The following is a 23,180-nucleotide window of genomic DNA, read 5'->3' as shown; positions in this document are numbered from 1 at the left end:
CCAAAATTTTTTTTTCTAAACCATCCCTGAACTATAACGAACAAAACAAAAAAAAAATTTTGAAAATCGGTCCAGCCGTTTTTGAGTTTTAGCGAGACTAACGCACAGCAATTGATTTATATATATATAGATTCAAGAAATAAATCGCTTAATTGTAAAAAGTTTTAAAGTTATCAACTCAAGGTCTAAAGTTTAAAGATTTATCATTATGGATACAGCACGTTCATATTTACATATTTACATGGATATGTTTATATTCATATATTTACATATTTAATAAGTATTAAATTTTTTTGCACATCCAATTGGATGAAGAATTGATCTTTTAATTCATTCGGGTTCATGTCATGTTGTTCGTTTTTTAAGATATTTAATTACTTTATATAGTCAATAGATTTTTTTTCTCACTGTTGTTCAATAGATCTATGCAGTCATTAGTTAAATGGTATGTAAAATTCGCAAGCAACTTATTTTCTGATATAATGTATTAAGCGATAAGTGTTTGTTTATTATATCTCGTCGATAGATAAATGGAGGTTATACTTGTGCTGAGATAAAGTTATTATAATTATAGCAAATATATCCACGTAATTTTATAAATTTTTTTTCTTTCAAATCAATGAAAATTGTTAAAATACTTTACAACAACATCCAAGTAATTTTTATTATTTTTTGTTTCAGGTTACCCTGTAAGAGAAATTTTATAAACTTTTAAATAAAATTATTTTTAGATATTTTTTATATCCTTTATCAATTGTTTTGCATTATTGAAGACAAGTTTTTAACGAAAGAATATAAACAATGTCAAGTAAGTCATTTTTAGCATTTGTAAGTAAAGTAAATATTTTTTATGTAAATATAAATTAATTTAAATTTTTTTATTGGATATAGCTCTACGACTAGCTTTAGCCCAGTTGCTCATCAATTCCAACAAACAAACCAATATAGAAAAAGCAGTTTCTTTTATTGAACTAGCGAAAAAACAATTTGCTGATGTTGTCATTCTTCCAGAATGTTTTAATTCTCCTTATGGCCCACGTTTGTATTATTTTTTTTTTCTTAAAACAAAATGAAAAATAAGAGGAATATATAGTAGAAGATCCAGCCCTAAATCGTCCTTCACCGGGGTGATTAATGAACGAAACATATTTTAAATGAAATTTAAAATATTAAAAAATAAATAAACAATGGGTTCGCTGAAAAAATCCTGGACAGGCGATATTAAATTATTAATTAAAAAATTATTTTTTATTAAAAATTGTACTGATGAGATTAATAAGAAAATCTTATACCAGCTGAAAGTATGAAACTTGCAGAATGTGCAATTGTTAGGTTCTTTATTTTTTTCCTTGACTGACTACAAGGTTCACAGGTATACACAGGTATATTGATAGTAGGTTTTTACACTTTTAATGATTAATCAATAAATTTTATATCAACGTGAGCGCTGTTTTATTGCAAACACGTTGATATAAGGTTCACTGTAAAAATGTTGGTCCTAAGTGCGGTTCGCGAATTTTTAAAATTGGAATTTTAGTCCGGCTGGGAACAGGCCGACAAAGAAGTCCGAGCTGAGTATCTCATGGGACAGAAAAAGATGCAACATAGCAGCTGCGCGTGACGCGGCCCTCGAACGAGAGAGAGTGCGCATGTCATTATTTCATGCGATAGAGAATGATAGATATACAGTAGTAAATACTGAGCATTATTTTGGAGCAACTGACAGTTGAGTTATGGAAAAAATAATTAAATGAATACATACTAATGTAATGTAATTTATATATAATAATATATCACATCTAATTATTAAATAATATTACTTAAAGTAAACAAATATATAATGAATAGAATATATATTTATAACATCATTCTAAATAAAAATCCGTATAGTTATCTTGAAATTTCATTTGCTCTTTCAATAAAAAAAGGAAAATTAAACGAAGAGGACAGTCAAAAATATAAATAATTAAAAAAAAGGATCTTGCATTAAGTACAAAAATTTTATTGGAAATAATATAAATACAAAAAATATATAAATGAATAAAAAAAGTTTTAATTAATATTTTCTATTCAATATCTGACTCATCGGAAGTAAAATCTGGATTTTCGCATTCATTAGATTCAGCAGATTCTTCTTCATTTTCCGTCATTTCCACAATGTCCTGGATTTTTTACGAAAAGCTAATTTTGATGAACAATTTTCAAACGTCTTATCGTTAAATTCAATCAAAGGGTCATCTGAGTCACATAAAAAACACTTTTTAGCCATTTTCACCACAATAATACAGAATAACACGTGTTTGCTACGATATTGTAGGTTACTACGACACCAAAATAATGCTCAGTATTTACTACTGTATATCTATCATTCTCTATCGCATGAAATAATGACATGCGCACTCTCTCTCGTTCGAGGGCCGCGTCACGCGCAGCTGCTATGTTACATCTTTTTCTGTCCCATGAGATACTCAGCTCGGACTTCTTTGTCGGCCTGTTCCCAGCCGGACTAAAATTCCAATTTAAAAAATTCGCGAACCGCACTTAGGACCAACATTTTTACAGTGAACCTTATATCAACGTGTTTGCAATAAAACAGCGCTTACGTTGATATAAAATTTATTGATTAATCATTAAAAGTGTAAAAACCTACTATCAATATACCTGTGTATACCTGTGAACCTTGTAGTCAGTCAAGGAAAAAAATAAAGAACCTAACAATTGCACATTCTGCAAGTTTCATACTTTCAGCTGGTATAAGATTTTCTTATTAATCTCATCAGTACAATTTTTAATAAAAAATAATTTTTTAATTAATAATTTAATATCGCCTGTCCAGGATTTTTTCAGCGAACCCATTGTTTATTTATTTTTTAATATTTTAAATTTCATTTAAAATATGTTTCGTTCATTAATCACCCCGGTGAAGGACGATTCAGGGCTGGATCTTAGACTAATATTTCGTATTAAAAAAAAATTTGAAATTAGATGAGACTGCTCATTTCAAGATTTAAAAATTTTTTTTTTAATTATACTGAATTTAACAGACGTCTAAAAATTTTTTTAGATTTTTATAATAATTAAATTATAATGAAAAATATTTAGCAAAAAAAAAATCGGTAAATATTTACAAGTGGGGTCAACTATTTAAATTTTCATTTCTATTTGATTTTATTGATTTATTTTCAAAAAATTTATAAATTTTCTCGAAAATTGTGATATTCAACTTTTTTTTTTAATTTTTCGTTTTTTTATGTACTTTTCAAAAAAATACGTATCAAAAATAGATAAAATAGAAATTTTATCCAAAAATATGAACCAAAATTTTTTCCAACTTTTGAAGGCCAAAAAGCTGTAGAAATCTTTTTTTTTTCTTTCACGACATTTTTTATCACAAATCCGCCGTAAAAACAAGCAGAATAAAAAAAAATTTGAAAATGTTAATTTTTTACCTAGTTATGACCCAAAATAGGTTTGACCCCACTTGTAAATAATTACGAAAAAATCCATATGCGGACAGAAATAAAAAAAAATTAAAAGTGCGAATTTCGTAAATTTTTTTTTATAATAATTGATTGATTATAAAAATTCCAAAAATCGTTAAATATCTGTTAATTTCAATATCATTCTTTTTATCCAATTTTTTCATAATGTACAATTAATATTATTGCAGAATACTTTAATAAATATGCTGAAAGTATTCCATCTGGTGAAACAAGCTTAGCATTATCGAAAGCAGCAAAATATTTAAAAATAAATATTATTGCTGGTACTATTCTTGAAAGAGATAATGATGCTCTGTATAATACTTGCACTGTTTGGAACACCGAAGGTCATCTCGTAGCAAAACATAGAAAAGTAATATATTCATCAAAATAGTTATAGCAATTATTAATTAATATCTTTGATGTAATTTAGGTACATTTGTTTGATATTGATATAAAAGATAAGATACGATTTTTCGAAAGTGAAGTTTTGAGTGCCGGCAATTCATTAACAATTATTGATATAAATAATTTCAAAATCGGAATTGGTGTTTGTTACGATATAAGATTTGAAGAAATGGCACGTCTGTATCGTAATAAAGGTAAATTATTTATTTATTATCATTGAAATATATGTTGTAACTTTTACTTAGAATTCAGTTATGATGATACTGATTTTAAAGCAGATCTAACAATTTTTTAGATTTTTATAACGATTAAATTATAATGTAAAAAAATGTAGCAAAAAAAAAGTAGAAATGTAGAAATTTTGAAAGATTAAAAGTGCAAATTTTTTAAAAATATTTTTTCTACATTAATTGATTTGTTATAAAAATTTCAAGAATTGTTAGATGTTTGCTAATTCATTATAATTTATTAAAATTTATTTTTGACTTTAGGATGCAGCTTATTAGTATATCCAGCAGCATTTAATATGACCACTGGCCCATTACACTGGCAACTTCTTCAACGCTCAAGAGCTAACGATAACCAATGCTACGTAGCATGCGTTTCTCCAGCACGTGATACTACAGCAAGTTATGTCGCCTGGGGGCATAGCCAACTGACTAATCCTTGGGGAGAAGTAGTTCATGATTTGAATGTTCATGAAAACATGATAATTACAGAAATAAGTAAAAGCAGCATTTTAAAATAGCCAAAGTATCACCTTTATCAGTTAGATTAACTTTTTCCTTTAATTTGTAGATTCATCTATAGTAGAAGAAGTGAGAAGTCAAATCCCAACAATTAATCAACGGCGTACCGACGTTTATGATACCATTTATAAACGTGATAGCAAATAAGTAAAAGCAAATTTGTTATCTAAAATTTTACACAAAACATTTCAAGTTCATCAATCACAGCTGACGTACACTCAGAAATAATTAATTCCAATTATACATTCTAATACAAGTTTAAGTCGAATTGAATTCAACCAGATAACAATCGACTGTTTGTATTTTTGTAAGAAAATTTTCTAATTATTAATTAAAAATATACTAACTAATGAACTTTTTTTTTTTTAAATATATTTCTTAAAGTATAAGGGCCAGTTTTTCAATCCAGGGGAAAATTTTATCCTCTGCAGAGCCAAAAAGGGGTATAAAAAAATTTTTTTTTCACTCCAACTTACCTAAAAATGTTTATAACATTTAGATCAGTAAGAAAAGAGAATAAAAAAAATTTTTTTGTATACGCCTTTTTAGCTCTAAGACAAAAATTCTAAAGCCAAAAGGGCATGTAATTTTTTTTTAATCATAATTAATTATTAGCCTTAAAAAAAAAAAAGAAAAGTTATAAAACTGGAAAAAATAATGAATCTTTTACTCATTTTATTTGAAGAGAATGTGTATTTGATTAAAGAAGAAAATAAAATATCAATTTAGCTAGGTACTACTCCGATGCCGTCTCCATTATCATTATCTTTTGCTTTTGAAAGTAAAATTTTTTGTCTTGGAGCCAAAAGGGCGTATACAAAGAAAAAAAATTTTTGTGAAACTTCTTTGCGCGCGTTGAGGGTAAAATTTCAAGGTCGCATTACAATAATAATAATATGAGCGTCACAATAATCATAATATGAGCTTCACATTAAAAGACGCATATATGTACGTAGTCGGAGAGAAAAAGATTAAAGATATAAAGGAATTCTATACTTTTACACTATAGAAATGTTAATTTCATGTGCACATGCGTTGTATTTTAGATTGTAGGTACACTGCTCTTAAATGTTATTAAATAAATGTGATTTTTACTTGTATACAACCTTAGTGTGTTTTTACAAGGAGAGGGTGGGGATTATTTTTACTTCCACTTTTGTCTCTCATCTATTCTTACTATGTTTTTATACATCAGTAACTACCACATTTATTTCCTTCTTTTCCCTCACCCTCTCGGTGAGGTAGATTTCTACCCCACCTTAATGCGTTCGAGGTAGCGGCTGTGGCCGACTTACAGGTACTGTACGCATTTGCCTGTGCCTGCCCATTTAAGCTTTAGCACAGTGACCAAGGAAAACCACAGAAAACCTGATCAGTACAGTTCGGCTACTAGAGCGACCCTCAGCGGTTGTTATTGAAATCAATTTTCTAACAACCGCTGGGGCTCGAACCCGCGCCTATCGGCACGATATCCGTATAGACTAACGCATTAGTCCGCACGGCTATCGCGGCCGACTTAAATGTTATTATTATTATGTATTTTATAACCTCGTGTTTGTTTATACTGTTTTATTAACGTTTTTATTCAGATATTTTAATATTCGACACCATTAATTAACTTTTTATATGAAAAATTTAGTCTGCAATTAAATAATAATCCTAACATGTCGACAACTAAATACGGAACCACAATAGATGCCATTTTTACACGATATTTAGAAAATATTGAAACAAAAACTTATGTTTTATATTTTAGTTACCATATGAGGCTTTAGTGACAACCATATCATTACAAATATCATCAGATGATGTTGTACATATTGAAGAAATAAATTGAAAGAATATGTGACATAAATAGTGTAAATTTTTCTCATTTAATCCTTTCAGTACTATATATCAGTTAAACTCTTTCCATACTATATATGCATAAATCCTTTATGTACCTGTCTTTGATATCTATTAACTATTAATTAATTAATTATAAATTGAGTTTGCCAAAGAAGTTTCACTTCTAACATGTGTACTCTGTACACATGCTCTTTTTTTTTTTACATTTAATTGAATAATTAATTATTTTAATAATTACATTTTTCTTTTTATTTTGATCACATGAATATGCGCAAAGTACCATGTATAACCTACATTCTCTATATTGCATTCTATATAATATTTATACTATCACTGTTGCCTGTCATTAATTAAGTTCATTATCTATTTTTATTGTTATTAAATTTTTTTTTAGTAATTAAAAATTTCAAAAAATAAAATTATAAATTCTTTTTATTTTAGTTTAGTGTTTAAATAAAATTACTATATAACATAACGCATATGTAGTAAATTCGAAAATTTCTAATTTTATTTTATTTTCAGAAAATTTAACTACATACTTTGATCAACAATTTATTAGCTGCACTCTGATGTCACCTAGAAAAAAACGTAAAACACCAGCAGAACGTGCTCGTGAATATAGAACTCGGAAGAAGGCCCGAGAAAATCCTGCAAATCCAGAGCCATCTTGCCCTACGTCGATTGATGTTCAAGTTGAAGTACATCAGGAAAATTCTGTTTCGGATCCACCAAGAAAGTCAAAAACACCAGCAGAACGTAGTCGTGAGTATAGAGCCCGGAAGAAGGCCTTAGAAAATTCTGCAATTTCAGAGCCAACCTGCTCTACATCGATTGATGTTCAAGTTGAAGTACATCAAGAACATTCTGTTTCGGATCCACCAAGAAAGTCAAAAACACCAGCAGAACGTAGTCGTCAGTATAGAGCTCGGAAAAAATCTACGATGGTCCTTAAAAACTCAGTACTAAATGCTCCATCTACTGAAACCTTTTCAACAGATAATCCGTGTACTGGGGATCAAGAGGGTGCAATTTTATCTGAAGCAGATTTTATTATTAGAGACATTCCAAATACTACAACGACGCCAAGTATCAACAACGTTACGAAAGGCTTCCAGACTAATGATTTACGTGTACTTTATTCTACTTTTTATCATCATAAAAAAGCTCATGAAGAGTTTAAGACTAAATTCATCAATAACCCGTTCGGACATATTTGCTCAATCTGTGATAGGTTGTGGTTTAAAAGAGATCTCAAATCTGCATCTAATCAACATCAACAGATTTTAAATACAATTGTTCCTCTTACATCTATAGAGAAGATTGCTTTATGCACTACGTGCTTTACATCATTGAATAAAGATAACATTCCAATGATGTCAGTGTATAACGGGTTTAAATATCCAAAAATTCCCGATCATTTACCACCATTGGATATTTTATCTGAAAGACTCATTTCACCTTGTCTTTCTTTTATGCAGATTCGACGTTTAAGGCATGTGAATGGTCAGTACGGAATATTAGGACAAGTTATTAATGTTCCAGTATGCGTTAATACAATGATGAAAAGTCTACCAAGAAACGTTGATGATGATTACTGTATTAATGTTCATATTAAACGAAAAAAAAATTCATAGATCCAGTTATTTACACGGTATGATTAACAAGCGTACTATAAAAGCTTGATTACAATTTTTGTTAAAATCTCCACTTTATACAATGTATGAAATAACATTGGATCAATCATTTTTCGAAAACGACTCAATCCTAACTAACGTTCCTCTAGAAGATATAAGTGAATACATACCCATTGAAGAGAGTTTAACTGCTCAACAACATACACTGTTATGGAATGAGGATCAATACTTACGTTGCACCAGGAGAACAAAATACTCCACGGAGTTTGTTGTTCGATGAACATGCGGAAGAGCTTTCATTCCCATCCATTTACTTGGGTCAATTTCGAAGCTTCAGAAAAGGAGTTAAGGCAACACCATTCACAATAGCTTCAAGTGAATTACGAAGATTTGATCGTCGAGCTGTAACACCGTATCATCTTTTATATGTTGCAATGAAAATTATGCGATTAAGAGTTCGTGATTCTCTTACTATTGCGTTTAAACATGTTGGTAAAAATACAGCAGTCACTCGACAACAAATTGAGGACGAACAATATATTAATAACTGTATCGAAACCAACCTTGCTTTTCTACGATCAATTCCAAATTCGACATGGTATTGGTCTAATCGTAAAAAAGACCTTTTTGCTATGATTAGGCAACTTGGTAAACCAACAATTTTTTTGATAATTAGTGCTAATGAAATTGGCTGGACGGACTTAATTCAAAAATTGTACAAATTAAAACATTGTGGAGTCGACATTACGCTAGAAGCTGCCGAAAACTTGCATTATCTGGAGAAAACGACTTTAATTAATGAGGATGCTGTAACTTGCGCGATTCACTTTAACAAGTTAGTGAATGTTTTGGTTGCTATTTTGCAATCAAAAAAATTTAGTCCTTTTGGGAAATATTACGTTGTAGATTGCTTCAAGAGGATTGAATTCCAACATCGCGGAAGTCCACACGCTCACATGTTACTATGGTTGAACAACGCTCCAGTGGATGCTCTAAATAATAACAAAATTGATGCTATATCATTAATTGATTACTTAATTTCAGTCTCATCTGAAGAAGCATCAGGTAACATGAAACTTCAGATCCACAAGCACACATTTACGTGTTTTAAAAAAATTGTTGCCAATAGACCACAGAAGTGCAGGTTCGAGGCTCCTTTTATGCCTTGTCAAAGAACCATTATATTATCACCTATGCAGAAAGAAAAACCGGATTTTCAACATTATTCTAATCATTACAAGAGTATAAGATTAAATCTTGAAAATAAAGACTATCTCGATATGGATGCATTTTATGAAGACAACGATATACATTCAGATGACCACTATCATAATATATTGCGAGCTGGAATCAATAGACCCAGAGTATTTTTAAAACGCCAGCCACATGAGAAATGGCACAATCCATTTAATCCATTTCTTTTCAATATTGTGAAGTCTAACAAGGATATTCAATTTATTACGGAAGAGTATTCTTGTGCCGCTTACGTCGCCGAGTACGTCAATAAAACCAACAGAGGAGTGAGCCATCTTCAACGTCTCATTATCGAAATTATGAATGAACATCCAGAGTTTGATATTGTTGAAGTTACTCGAAAAATCGGAGTCAATATGTTAAATAGTGTAGAGATGACAAGTCAAGAAGCTACTTGGTATCTTTTACGAGAGCCAATGTTCAAATGTTCTACTGTTGTAACCACTATTCCCACAATGTGGCCTACTGATCGGGAGAGAATCCGAAAAACTCAAAAAGAATTAGACGCAATGGGTGTTGGAGATGATTCAACTGATATTTGGCGTGATGATTGGTTCGACAAATATGAAAAGCGACATCAAGACTTGGAAAATATCACACTCGCTCAGTTTGTTGCAAAATATACTGTTCAGAGCAACGGAACTTATTTAAAGAGAAATAAACAACGTATTATTCGCTATCGTAACTTTGATATGGCACAAGATTTAAACGAATATAAAAGAGAAATGGTGTCTTTACACTTTCCTTTCCGCAACGAAGATGCAGAAATTCTGTCGGAATTGAAATTCATCCAAATATATGATGAAAACGAGGATTTGATTTTAAATCGTCGACGAGAATTTGAATCAAATCTTGACATTCAAAAGACGATTCAAATTTGTCGCAATTTGTGACGTAATGATATTAATCTTGCAAATGATGATGTTGAAGATGCAGCGACCAGATGCGCTGAACTTGATCCATATCAACATTTGTTTCAAAATGCGAATTCAGATATCAATGCTGACATTCGTTTGGCTGTACTGAACAAACTTGGACCCATTGCCAAGAAAAAAGAAAATTTGATGTCAAATGCAGACTTTTGTAAATTGATGAGAATGTCAAACAGCAAACAAATTGAACTGTTACAACATGTAATATCACATCTATTATCTCCAAATAAAAGTCCTCTTCAAATTTTCTTGACTGGCCCAACTGGTTGTGGCAAAACATTTGTTATCCGGTTTATCATGGATATTTATAATCGTTTTACAAATACTGATGATTTATGCAATGCATACATTGCATGTGCTTCGACTGGTAAAGCCGCTGTAGCAATTGATGGTACCACGGTGCATACAGCATTCAAGATTACTCTTTCAAAGTTACTTCCCTTGAGCATTGAAGTAGCTCATCAGTATCGAGCACTCTTTAAATTTGTAAAAGTTATAATTATTGATGAAATAAGCATGATTAGTGCTGAATTACTTCGACACATTGATTCATGTTTAAAACAAATTACGGGAAACTTCGACACTAATTTTGGAGGATTGGACATGATTTTAATTGGAGATTTGCGTCAATTACCGCCAGTCAGAGCTACGCCGATTTATAAACAGCAAAAACAAACAATTGTTAGTCCAATTCTGTGGAGAAGTCTTAAATTTTACGCTTTAGTGGAAGTAATGAGGCAAGCTAATCAACTATTCTCATCAATTTTAACCAAAATTGGTAACGGTGAACAACTAGAAAGTCATGAATTGGAACTAATACAATCGCGATTCTTTGCTGTCGACGAAGCCAACACACAATGTCCCCGTGGAATACGTTTATACAACACAAACCACGCTGTCGAAACTTACAATAAAAAAATTTTAGATGAATCTTCAGAAAAACATATTTCTATAGCTCAAGACATTTATACTGGATGCACATCAACAGAACAACAAGCTTTTGTACGACAGAAATTGCACAAAATGTCAATTATTGACACTGGAGGTTTACCATATGAAATAGTATTTGTACAAGGTATTTTTTATATGATAACAACAAATATTGATGTCTCAGATGGTTTAGCTAATGGCGCTGTCGGAAAATTAGCATGCATTGAACGAGATGATTCAGGAGAGATAACTTTTGCATGGCTTGAGTTTCCCGATTCGCCGAAAACTGGTGAAAAAATTAGAAAAAAAGTTGCTGGTCATGTTGCGGCTAATAATATTAGTAAAACAGCTGTACCAATCAGAAGAAGATCGTCGACAATACCACTAAATAATAACAAAACGATTAATGTTAAAAGGTTACATATGCCATTAGTTTGTGCTTGTGCGACGACAATACACAAGTCTCAAGGAAGCACATACTCTGAAATTGTCTACGAATACGATAAGAAACATTCTCAATCATTAGTATACGTTGCTTTATCACGAGTTACTAATATCGAAGGATTATTCATTACTACAAGTGGTAATGATTTGACTTTTTATCATGGAAGAAGACCATCAACGACAATGATTCATTTACAAGATGAATTCCGAAGACTTTCAATGAACTGTTTGGAAACAATAGATAAGCAAATTCTCAATTTTATACGCCAAAATAATGGATTAACTGTATACACTCTTAACTGTCAAAGTCTTCGAAGTCATTCTCAGGATCTAACAAATTCTGTTATACAGGCTTCAAACATCGTACTTCTATCTGAAACTTGGTTAAATGACTCTGAAGATATAAGTATACCTAATTTCAACTGTATAGTAAAATTTAAACGACCAAATGTTCGAGCAGGAGGAGTAGGAATTTACTCTAACGAAAATAATAATACGTGTAATTTTGTCACGCCAAATATTCATATGACAGCAATGCAATCATCATCACAGCAATTGGGAGCAACAGTAACTGGTGATATTTGTATTGCTGAATGTCAATCACTTGATGGAAAAAAATCATCTTCGCTGCAGTGTATATATCTGTCAATCAAAAGCTTAACAATATTATTTCTTTTCTTCATCAGCAATTACTTGCATATAGCCATGGAGGTGCTGCTCTTACTAATACAGATTATGATAAAATACCTCTTCTTTTAGGTGGTGATTTTAACGTAAACTTTGCATCTGACGATTCGACACCATTAATTAACTTTTTATATGAAAAATTTAGTCTGCAATTAAATAATAATCCTAACATGTCGACAACTAAATACGGAACCACAATAGATGCCATTTTTACACGTTATTTAGAAAATATTGAAACAAGAACTTATGTTTCATATTTTAGTTACCATAAGGCTTTAGTAACAACCATACCATTACAAATACCATCAGATAATGTTGTACATATTGAAGAAATAAATTGAAAGAATATGTGATATAACTAGTGTAAATTTTTCTCATTTAATCCTTTCAATACTATATATGCATAAATCCTTTATGTTCCTGTCTTTGAAATCTATTAACTATTAATTAATAAATTTTAAATTGAGTTTGTCAAAGAAGTTTCACTTCTAACATGTGTACTTTGTACACACGCTCTTTTTTTTTTTTATACGCCCTTTTGGCATTAGTAACGCGATATATATAAATATACTTGCAATAATAATAATACTTTTATCCTGAATTGAAAAATTGGACCCAAGTCTTTAGAATAAATAAAACAATAGAATTAAATAAACAATAAATGAGTGAATCCTAAAAAACTTTCAAACATAGTCAGTATTTTCACGTTTAATTTATGGAAAGATTGATTTTTTTTTTTAATTAAATTAATTAAATTTTTATTAAAATTATGAGACTCAACCGAAAAAGCCTAATTAAATTATGTATATTCAATAGAATAAAATTTTTTATAACTTTTCGATGAGTTAAGATTGTTGGTAAAAACATTTTGCAGTTCATAATTTTATTACTAATAATTTACTATTTTTTCTAGTTAATGATAATTAAAAAATATCGTATAAATCAAAGAAGATCTACACTGCTTGCTAAGTATGAACAAATAATAATTCGACTAGTATTATGAAATTTATCAATTATTATTCATAATTTGAAATACAATCTAATTGGGTAAGAATTGAAAAACAGTTTTTGCAAAAATTAATGATACGGAAAGTGATCGAATAAGAATACAGTAATTAAATAAATTATCCTCTTCCTCTACCGGCTTGAGAACCACTTGGTTGAGTTTGTTGATTGAGCCACGGTGCAGAACCAGTACCTCGGCCTCTTTGATTTTGTCCTCGGCCTCTTCCTCTAGCTAAAAAATTAATTTATCATTATGATTTTTTTTCTCATAGATATTTATTTTAATTAATTTTAAAACATTGATTGAAAAATACAAAATTTTGAAAATACTTGCAGCTTAAAAAATCTAATATCAAAATAAGAAAAAACTGATTTAACAATAATACATTTTAGTTGTCAAAAGTTCAAAATAAAAATGGTAAATTCAACAAACCTTGAGCTCGAAGAATCGCAGATTTTCCACGACCTGCTGTACCAGATCCTTTTCCACCAGGTCTCTTAAACATTGGCGCATTTTTCAACATGTCCGGCAGTATGAGAAATCTTATTTTGGAGCCACGAATGTAAACATTTTCTAATTGAGCTACTCTACCATCTCTGTAAGTTACAGTAATATTTTGCATTTGACAATTCATATTGTCTTCAGCTTCAATCAATATTCCGCGGTAAACCTCGCCGGTATTCGTTTCACAGGTTATGATGTGACCCTCGGCTTCATGAAGCACTTTTATTGGAACTCCAATCGACATTTTTATCGAATTTTTTCTAATTAATAAATAAAAATTACAAGTTTATCAAATTTGATAAAAAATATAAAATTTAAATAAATTTTTTCAAGTAATAAATTTAAACAATTTCAGTCAACTGTACGATTTTTGTGTAAACGAATGAAAGCGTTAGCATACAAATTTTATAGGTATGAACTATGAACACACTAACATTGATGCCAATCTGTAGTAAGTAAATAAGTACTATCTACAGTGTGAACGTCCGTAAATAAACATGTATAGTGTGTACCTTTAGGCTAAGGGGACGGAAGTTTTCATTAATTTAAATCACTAGACATTTACAATTTTTTTAATAAATAATAAATTATTTCCAAGAAAATAGAAAAAAATTATACTTATAGTAACTTTAGAAAACTATAATAAAAATGCAATTTTCTAGCTATGTTTTTTTAAAAACTTATTTGTTCAATTGAAAAACTGGCCTTGACAGAATCAGAAACAAGCTATTTAAAATTTTTTTCTTAACTAGCGCTAAACGTCATAATTTATAATGCTGAAGTTAGCCATCAGCTGTCAATTTTAAAAATTTTAATAACAAATCAATTACAATAGAAAAATACTTCTAAAATTTTTCACTTGTAATTTTTATTAATTTTCACATATGAAATTTTTTTTATAATAATTGTATTATTATAAAATTTTAAAATAATTTTTAATGTCTGCCAACTTCAGTGTCATCATAATTTATAGAATTTCAGATCCATCAGTCAGAAAAAGCTCCTATGTACAATGTATAAATCTCAGGGTTAGTTCATTAACTTTTCAATATAATAAGAAAATATTAATTAATTTTTATATCACTTACAAAGGAAGCATAAAAAAGTTATAATTGTGTAATTTAATTAAAATATTACTAAGAAAATAACGCTTTGATAAATGTTAGAATTTATTTTCATTTTTTAAGAATATGAAAAGTAATGAAAGCAATATTCATTGATTTTTTTTTTTTTTTTTTTTTTTTTCAGTGTAAACAAGCTACTCAAAACACCGAGAGCATGTTAGCTTTAAGAGACGAATTTTCATAAATTGCAATAAATTGTTTTGTGAACAATTATATTTGTACCCAATGTTTGATGTAAACTTCTATGATTGACATTTTTAGAACACAACAAAATTTTAAAATTCAAGTGACTATTAATTTGAAGTTCAACCAGAACAAAACAATTTAATTGCATATCTTCAGTATTTAGCTATTTTTAAAGAATTTAAGTAGAAAAGAAAATATGTCAACACCTCATATCAACAGCAATGAATCTATTACTTCATTTGACGTATCATCAAATTGGGAGGTAGTTGGAAATACAAAAAAGTTCAGCAATTCAATCTCAATTGGCTTGGCAGCTGACTGTTTAGACGGGTATAATTTTAATTATATTACTCAACATAGTACAGTATTGACATTATATTCCTTATAATTTTTCCAGAATGTCTCTTGAAGATATTACAGACGAAAAACATGTATTACAATAAAGCAAAAGGTAAATGACAGCGAGCCTTGTACAGTGGAGATAAAATTGAAAAATAGGGGAACAAAAATTAAGCGAGTAGGAATAGTTTCAGAAGCTTCTGTCTTAGAGATTTTCCAGGAATTTGGAGAATATACGACAACCGTTTTTACTGAAATGATTGATGAGTTTGAAGATGCTGTTGTTACTTATGCCGATGTTGTATTTGAACGTCCATCGTCTGAAGTCAGTATAAAGGTAAAGAATATTCGAGTGTAGATGATTTTCTTGATTTGATCTAATATCAGACTTTCACAAAGTATTTTTTTGTTTTTCAGTTTACAAGAATTAATAATAACAAATCTAAAATGTTTCTCTATGGAATCCGGCTTCTGCTTCAACAATCAGAAGTTTCAAACGTTACAGAAAATTTTGATGCATCTGTAATGAATGAATGTTTACTAAAATTATTGGAGAAAGCAAACAAAGCACAAGGAAGATTAAGTTGTGTCGTTGATAAAAAACATGACAATATTAGTAATAAGTACGATCTCACTACAAATAACAACGCAAACAATGTTTTGCAAACTGATAGTGACCATGTAGAGTCGAATGCGGAATTTTTAACTAATGCACAGTATGAAAAAAATGAACAATTAAAATCTGCGAATATTGAATCGACAAATTATCATCAAGCTCTTGAAACTTTGCTTGATTTGAAGATTTCACAAATGGAACAGCGACTCTCGCGAAAAATAGATCTGTTGGAAGCTAGAACAAATGAAAAATTAGATAAAATTATAAAGTCACTAGATTTTCTAAAGAATTATACTGTAGAACAATAAATAAATGAATATATGTAAAAAAAAACTTTTTTTAGCTCCAAAATATTTTGATTTATTTGTGTAAATTAAATCAGAAGACGAAATAATTTACAGTATGAATATCGAAAGATCAACTTTTCATATATGGCTTAAATCAATTGTTTAAAGTAAAAAATAAACTTTAAATTAGGATGAATCTTCAGAATTCTCATTTGTTTCGCCAGATGGATCCCATTGATGAAGTTGTTTTCGCCAAAGTCTTACCATACCATCCCAAGCTCTTCTACTGTACTTTGCATGTTTTGGCGGAGTTTTAGGATGCTCCTTTGTTCTTTCATTTCTGTAATAAATAAAAAAAAAAAAATTACAGCTGAGCAATACAATATTCAAGATATAAACAAACTATAAACATACTTTGGAACCATTTGTATATATCTATCATAGCCAATGGTGTTTTTTCCATAATCAATTTCTTTTTGTCGACGCGCTAGAATGCTGGGTTCTGTTTCATATTCTATTTTATTTTTTTTGTGATCAGATGATGTGCTAGAATTAGATTCACTATTTTCGCTGTTTTTTCGGTCACGTAAGAGTCGTGTTGTTTTTGAATCTGGGCTCGTATTCCGGATTCTTTTACGTGTAACATCCATATTTTCAGATACATTAGAATCAGGGTTTAATAAAAAATCATCGTTTTCTGTTTCGACTGAATCTATATCGCAGCTTTCATTCTTAATACTCGATTCTATTTCAATAGAATCTATATCGCAACTTTCAACTGTAATTTTTGATTCTACTTTTTCATTAACATCATCATACCATGCCTTTGAATCACTTTTTTCGGAAGTCATTTTATTTAAATAGCATAAAATACTATAAAAATATATTTTTTCTCCAGCTAAATATATAGTGCAATAAATCACATAACCTGGTATATTATAAAAAATACAGCCGCAACAGCAATTGACACAAACAACAAGTTATTAATGTTAGTATTTATACAATTATACTCGAACTTGAAAATTGTAAACAGTGGTCGCAACAGGAGAGTGTGAGTCCCGCCATTATTACTTAAACTTCACCTACATGAATCTTCATATCCCCACTATTATTTTGAAGCGCACTATTTATTTCATTAGGACAACCTTAAAATGATAAATTTCCGTCAAAGAGATACTTCATACTTGGAAAAAAAATTTTTCAAAGTTACAAGTAAACTATTCGCTATCAAAGCAATAACAAACTAAGGAAAAAGGAAAAAAATAGTTTCATAAATTACAAGTCATTAAACCGTAATAAGTTTTAAGAATTTCTAGTATAATTACAGTCATTTTGAATTCACGCATGACGTTGAAAAGTGGAAAAAAGGTATGACTAGTAAATGTTTGTTGTGATAAATAATACAATAATCAATAATTAATGATTATGAAAATTTTTAGGATTTTTCCAAGAAAAATATTTGAATAATAGAAGTATATTTTTGGGTGAATTTAGAATGGTCAGTCCGTTAAAAAATTGAACTTTCTGTAAGTATTAGTTGATAAATTTTACATATAAAATTAGAATTTTGTTTATTTATGTAAGTTTTTTCAACAAGTGCTCCTTGTATTTTATTTTAATGAAACAAAATTTTTAGATTTAAGTAAGAAATAAGCATGATGAATATTTGGTTGAAATTCTGAAAATATAATATCTAAGGTTAAAGACCTAGTTATTGACGCTGGTCTAGTTGTTTGACACTTGCAATTTTATTCTAATTAAAAAAATAAAATGTTCTCAAAAATCCAATTATCTCAAAATTTATAACTCAAAAATTATAGTTATTAATTTATCAGAGTTGATTTTTTTTTTTTTTTTTTTTTTTTTTTAATTAAAATAAAATTGCAAGTGTCAATAACTGAGTCTTTTACTTTATAATTCATAAATAAACAAATAAATAAATATCAATGACAATTATTCGGTAAAAGTTGAAATAAGAACACTTTATATGCAGCCCAAATCAGACAACTAACAATTTTTTAGTTTTATTTAATTAATAAAGAAATTAGTTCTAAAAATTTATTTGAAAAAAATATTTTGGTTTTTTTGTCAATTTGTGATTTACAAAAATTACAAAGGTTTTCAACTGTCTGTTGATTTAAGTATCAAATTTTTAACACTTGCCAAGTTATAAACTCAATTTAGAATCAGGTTATGAATTAATGGATAGAGGATAGGGGTATAAATAAAAATTATAGAGAAGCCTAATTTATTAACTCGAAAAATAAATTTATCCGAGATGTAGATGAAAAATTTATCCATTTTGTAAAAGATCAACTTTTGATAAATCCGATAAGAAACATAAAAAGAAATTATTCACAGTTTGTTATTTTATGAAGAGAAACTTTTTTTCTTTTTGAATTTTATGTATATAAATTCATTGTATTTTTGTTTTAAAAAAACTATCTAAATTTATTTATTTTTTTCAAACGCCAATCGGCTTTATACATTAGGTTTACATCAATTAAATTTAGTTATAGGTGAAAAAAGAAAATGAAAATAAAAACAATCATTAAAATTTCGTTAGAATTTAAATAGAGTTAAATTTAAATTAAATCAATTATTAAACTTTTATATGATTAAATATTTAATGAATAACTATTTTTACACGAATTCTGATAAAAAGTAAATACTTAAAAATAAATTTTGAAGAAAATTCTTAAAATGATTCACAATATTTTTGAAAAATCAATTATTCTTTTAAAACAAAATGATTAAAGAGTATAAAAATGATTTGTTTTTAATCATTTTGAATACTTTTAATCTTTCAAATAATTTGAAATACTATCTCTTATAGGCGTTTAACATATCAAGTTATTTTATCTTATAAGGGTATTGCAATAACTTGTAAAAATATCGAATTAATCAAAGAGTAAAAGAGTAAAAAGATCATGAAATCATCGGTATTGAAAGAAATGATTTTGAATACGCGCACTTGATAAATTCATATTGTTATTTTAGTTAAAAAAATTTTGACCAATCTTAAGTAACCAAATGTAATAGTTTAGTTCTGCAGTTATCTGATTTTTTTTTTGACGTAAGAAATTGAAATATTGACATTTTAAAAATGTTTTTCTATAAATTATTCTGTTTAATATTGGATTAACAATAATAATCATGAAAATTTGTAATAATAAATTTTTAATAAGCTTTAAAGCTTTCAATTAATGTTAACAAAAATTTTATTTTCAATCTAAATTTGTTAATACAATTTTTCATATAAGTCCAACTGTTTTATATGTTTATCATATTTTATAGGTAAAAATAATCAATTAAATTTTCAAAAAAAAGATATTAAAAACAATCAAAAAAAAAGATAAAATAGAAATTTCATCCAAAAACATGAAAGCCAAAATTTTTTTCAACTTTTGAAGGCAAAAAAGCTATAGAAATCTTTATTTTTTTCTTTCACGATATTTTTTATCATAAATGCGCCATAAAAACAAGCAGAATAAAAATATTAATTTTTCATCTAGATATGACCAAAAATAGGGTGGACCCCACTTGTAAATAATTATCACTTTTTTTTTCGATAAATCGAAATTTTGACAAATTTTTTACTCTAAATTATATTTATCATCAATTTTTGTTAATCTTTAGAAAAAAATGTGATTGCTTGAAAAAAATCCTTAATAGTTTGTCTATTTGAAATATTCTGAATCGTGAAAGATAAAAAATATAAGTCTGAAGAATAAGCCGTTTTTATTTTTTTAGTTTATTCTCTAATATTTAGAAAGAAAACTGCGTTATAAATGCATAATTTCTATTTAACAATAATTATTATGAATTTTTAAAATATGGTAAAATTAATCTTGACTCAATTCACCATGCTTACATATTTTTAAAAACCCATGTATACAAACGAATAATTAAAAGAATAAATTTAGATTTTGTGTTGTGATTTGTGACAATGGATAGTCAAATAACTGGAGACGGACGACTTTTAGAATTGATTGATGAGGCTTGGAGAAAAGAGCGATTACCTATTGACGACATAGTTGTCCCATCATCAGAGTTGCCGGATCCAGAAAGCGATAACGGAGATTCTCATATGACTTTGAAAGAATTAGAACAGAAGTGGAGTAATTTAGCTCTTGGAACATTCAGTGAAAATCATTTCCATTCACCTACACCTTCACATAATTAAAAATATTAATTTACAAAATGGAATTACCACAATTAGGGAAGCAATGTAGTGTAGACTCTTGTAAACAAAATGATTTTTTAATCCATACTTGTACACATTGTTCCTTAGAATTTTGTAAATTACATTTTCACGTTTCTTCACATAATTGCTCAAAGTGCAAAGATAATGTCGTCGAAAAATTGGACAGTGCCACTTCTGATAAATATATTTGTACTTATAAATCTTGTAACAGTAGTTCAATTATCGAAATGATTTGTACTGAATGTAAAAAACACTTCTGCTTAAGCCATCGACACCATGGATGTTTTGAAAAAACAGATCAAGAAATCTCTAATGAGTTAAAAGCATGGCAAGAACCTAAAGATCAATTTTCAATTGCTAAAAATGTTGTAGACACTCAAATTGCCGAAAAAGTAAAAATCAAAAAAATTCTGCATTAGCTCAAAAGGTAAATTATACTAAATATTCTTCTTTTTTAAGTACACTGATAAAAAAACTGTCCACCGAAGAAAAATAATGCTTAATTTTTTAAATTATCTTGAAGCAAACTAATTGTCTTCATTCAATAATTTATAATTCCTAATTCGTGTTACTAATGTCAAAAGGCGCATCTCAACATCTACCCTCTTTTGGCTCTGCAGAGCAAAAGGCGTACAAAAACAATTTTTTCACTCCAACTTACCTAAAAATGTTTATAACATTTAGATCTATAAGAAAAGAGAATAAAAAATTTTTTTATAAGCCTTTTTAGCTCTGCAGAGCCAAAAAGGCGTAGATGTTGGAATGCGCCCTTTGGCATTAGTAACGCGAATTATTTCCAACCAATATAATCAAATTTTTCAACTAAGAACATCATAATTTTTTAATTCTTCATTCATGAGTTATAATTAATTAAGGGGTTATTCTAGTTTTGGCGCTTGAAAAAAACCAATATTCATGATTTTTGACTCAGAAACTATTATAGATATCAATATAAAATTCATTCCGCTCAACATATACACTCTTGAATAACACAAAAATATCTAAATTTCATTTTTTATTTTTTATGAATAAATAATGGGTGAACGGAGCCGCTCCAAAATTGGTATGTCGCTGACGTACATGATAACTTGATAACGGCTTATCTAAAATACAAAAACCAAAACTATGTACCTTCAATATATAAGTAATTATCGGAGGAATTACGGAGACTGATGATTTATTGATAAATAACAAAATGAAGAAAATAAAAAAAAGAAAAACTGAAAAATGAGGCTTTTTTTTCACAACTTTTAGCCCTAAAATAATAGTTTAATTCAAAATTCAGATTTGGTTGTAGCTCATGCACAATAGCTAATATTTTGTAGAATATGTGGTTTAAATTTCATTAAGATTGGGTTTGTTTTAGACATATCATGTACATCAACCAGAAAAACATAGTTCTGAGATTAAACGCGTTTAAAGTTTTTTAATTAAAAAAAAAAAAAAAAAAAAAAATCTTACCTAAAGTCAATCAGCGATACCGGCACTTAACATAATTTCTTCAGCCTTTTCAAAATTTGGTTTTCTTCCACTCGAATATCCACAAAAACATAATATAATATTATTTTACAATGATCCGATCACTTAGAAATTTTAACATAATACTTTTAGATTTATATACTTTCGAAAAATGTAATAAGAAATTTATTTTTAAATTAACCAGAATGACCCTTTAATCTAAGGTAAATGATTTTCTAAATTAAGTAAACATAATGTTTTGAAAGAAGGTTGCAATTGAAAAAAAAATATATATTTTTCTTGACTCAAATAACTGTTTTTCAGTGTATTATTATTATTATTATTATTATTATTATTATTATTATTTCAATAATAATTGTTAAGCATTTTAATATAAAATTTTAGGTACAGTTAATGAAGTTAAAAGGACGCGCAATAGGTTCAAATAATATTCCTTTGGTACATCGTAAATATTTTCTCATTTATCCACCGCTTAAAGTTATTAAAAAAGAGCCTCGTGCTCTCTTTATAAGTGATGATTGGACAATTGGAAAAAGCATTGATTCAATTGCTGATATTATCGGAATAAATAATACTAATAATACATCAAATCCAATAAAATTAAAGCTGTTCAATCATTTGAATGGTCAAATTATAATTAATAAAATGGATATTCTAGTATCAAGTTTGTTGAATGACAATATTTTATCGGACGGGCAAAGTTTGATTTTAGAATACTCCAAAGAGGATACTATCGATTACACTTTATATAAATAATGTTTTTTTAAAATAATTAACATATGTATTTTTGAACATTTCTTTATTATATCTTTTGATAGTTGTACTTTTTATGGAGTAAATATGAATTCTTATTTCACATAATATAAACATCATTACATAATAAAATTAAAGTATGCTCATTTGCATAACCTTTCGTCTCAAAAAGTAAAAATATTTTTATAATTTATTGACTTTTATTTATAATTTTAAATAAATTTTTTAAGCTTTAAAAACAAGTAATTTTTCACTTTTTGGTAAGTATTAAGTAATAATTAACAATATCTTTTTCTCTCTTCCTCATATTA

At 28.3% G+C, this 23,180-nt stretch overlaps 5 protein-coding genes and 1 pseudogene across 6 annotated transcripts; 4 read left to right on the top strand and 2 right to left on the bottom strand.

The window, feature by feature from the left end:
* Positions 1-166: 166 nt before the first annotated feature.
* Positions 167-4,993, top strand: LOC141537809 (omega-amidase NIT2-like). Of its 2 annotated transcripts, none has more exons than XM_074258988.1 (7): positions 167-445; positions 682-808; positions 892-1,038; positions 3,671-3,855; positions 3,916-4,084; positions 4,382-4,615; positions 4,689-4,993. In XM_074258988.1, exons 2-7 carry the CDS (start codon positions 802-804, stop codon positions 4,784-4,786), a joined length of 840 nt encoding a protein of 279 aa, XP_074115089.1. In that variant the 5' UTR covers positions 167-445; positions 682-801; the 3' UTR covers positions 4,787-4,993. The 2 variants fall into 2 exon arrangements, with proteins under 2 accessions (XP_074115089.1, XP_074115088.1); XM_074258987.1 differs by lacking the exon at positions 167-445 and adding an exon at positions 450-587.
* A 131-nt stretch (positions 4,994-5,124) lies between these two features.
* LOC141537808 (uncharacterized) lies at positions 5,125-10,429 on the top strand (annotated as a pseudogene).
* Positions 10,430-13,363: 2,934 nt separating this feature from the next.
* Positions 13,364-14,307, bottom strand: Smd3 (small ribonucleoprotein particle protein SmD3). Its single transcript, XM_074258986.1, has 2 exons — positions 13,807-14,307; positions 13,364-13,605 (listed from the first exon to the last, which is right to left on the bottom strand). The coding sequence occupies exons 1-2, from the start codon at positions 14,120-14,122 to the stop codon at positions 13,493-13,495; spliced, it is 429 nt and encodes a 142-aa protein (XP_074115087.1). The 5' UTR covers positions 14,123-14,307; the 3' UTR covers positions 13,364-13,492.
* Positions 14,308-14,884: 577 nt separating this feature from the next.
* On the top strand, positions 14,885-16,484 carry LOC141537804 (uncharacterized). Its single transcript, XM_074258982.1, is given in 5 exon segments — positions 14,885-15,039; positions 15,127-15,518; positions 15,586-15,608; positions 15,611-15,864; positions 15,945-16,484. Coding segments are annotated over 4 exon segments (918 nt in total). The 5' UTR covers positions 14,885-15,039; positions 15,127-15,384; the 3' UTR covers positions 16,452-16,484.
* Slbp (Stem-loop binding protein) lies at positions 16,478-17,614 on the bottom strand. Its single transcript, XM_074258985.1, has 2 exons — positions 16,845-17,614; positions 16,478-16,770 (listed from the first exon to the last, which is right to left on the bottom strand). Exons 1-2 carry the CDS (start codon positions 17,279-17,281, stop codon positions 16,617-16,619), a joined length of 591 nt encoding a protein of 196 aa, XP_074115086.1. The 5' UTR covers positions 17,282-17,614; the 3' UTR covers positions 16,478-16,616.
* Positions 17,615-17,814: 200 nt separating this feature from the next.
* On the top strand, positions 17,815-23,047 carry LOC141537805 (AN1-type zinc finger protein 1). Its single transcript, XM_074258984.1, is given in 4 exon segments — positions 17,815-17,956; positions 20,388-21,033; positions 21,036-21,064; positions 22,501-23,047. Coding segments are annotated over 3 exon segments (801 nt in total). The 5' UTR covers positions 17,815-17,956; positions 20,388-20,633; the 3' UTR covers positions 22,873-23,047.
* Positions 23,048-23,180: the final 133 nt, after the last annotated feature.

This window comes from Cotesia typhae, unplaced genomic scaffold (genome assembly GCF_013202065.1).
Source record: "Cotesia typhae breed Kobodo isofemale line unplaced genomic scaffold, CoteBio_Ctyphae contig_142, whole genome shotgun sequence".
Lineage (NCBI taxonomy): Eukaryota > Metazoa > Arthropoda > Insecta > Hymenoptera > Braconidae > Cotesia > Cotesia typhae.
This window is presented reverse-complemented; position numbering and strand designations above follow the sequence as displayed.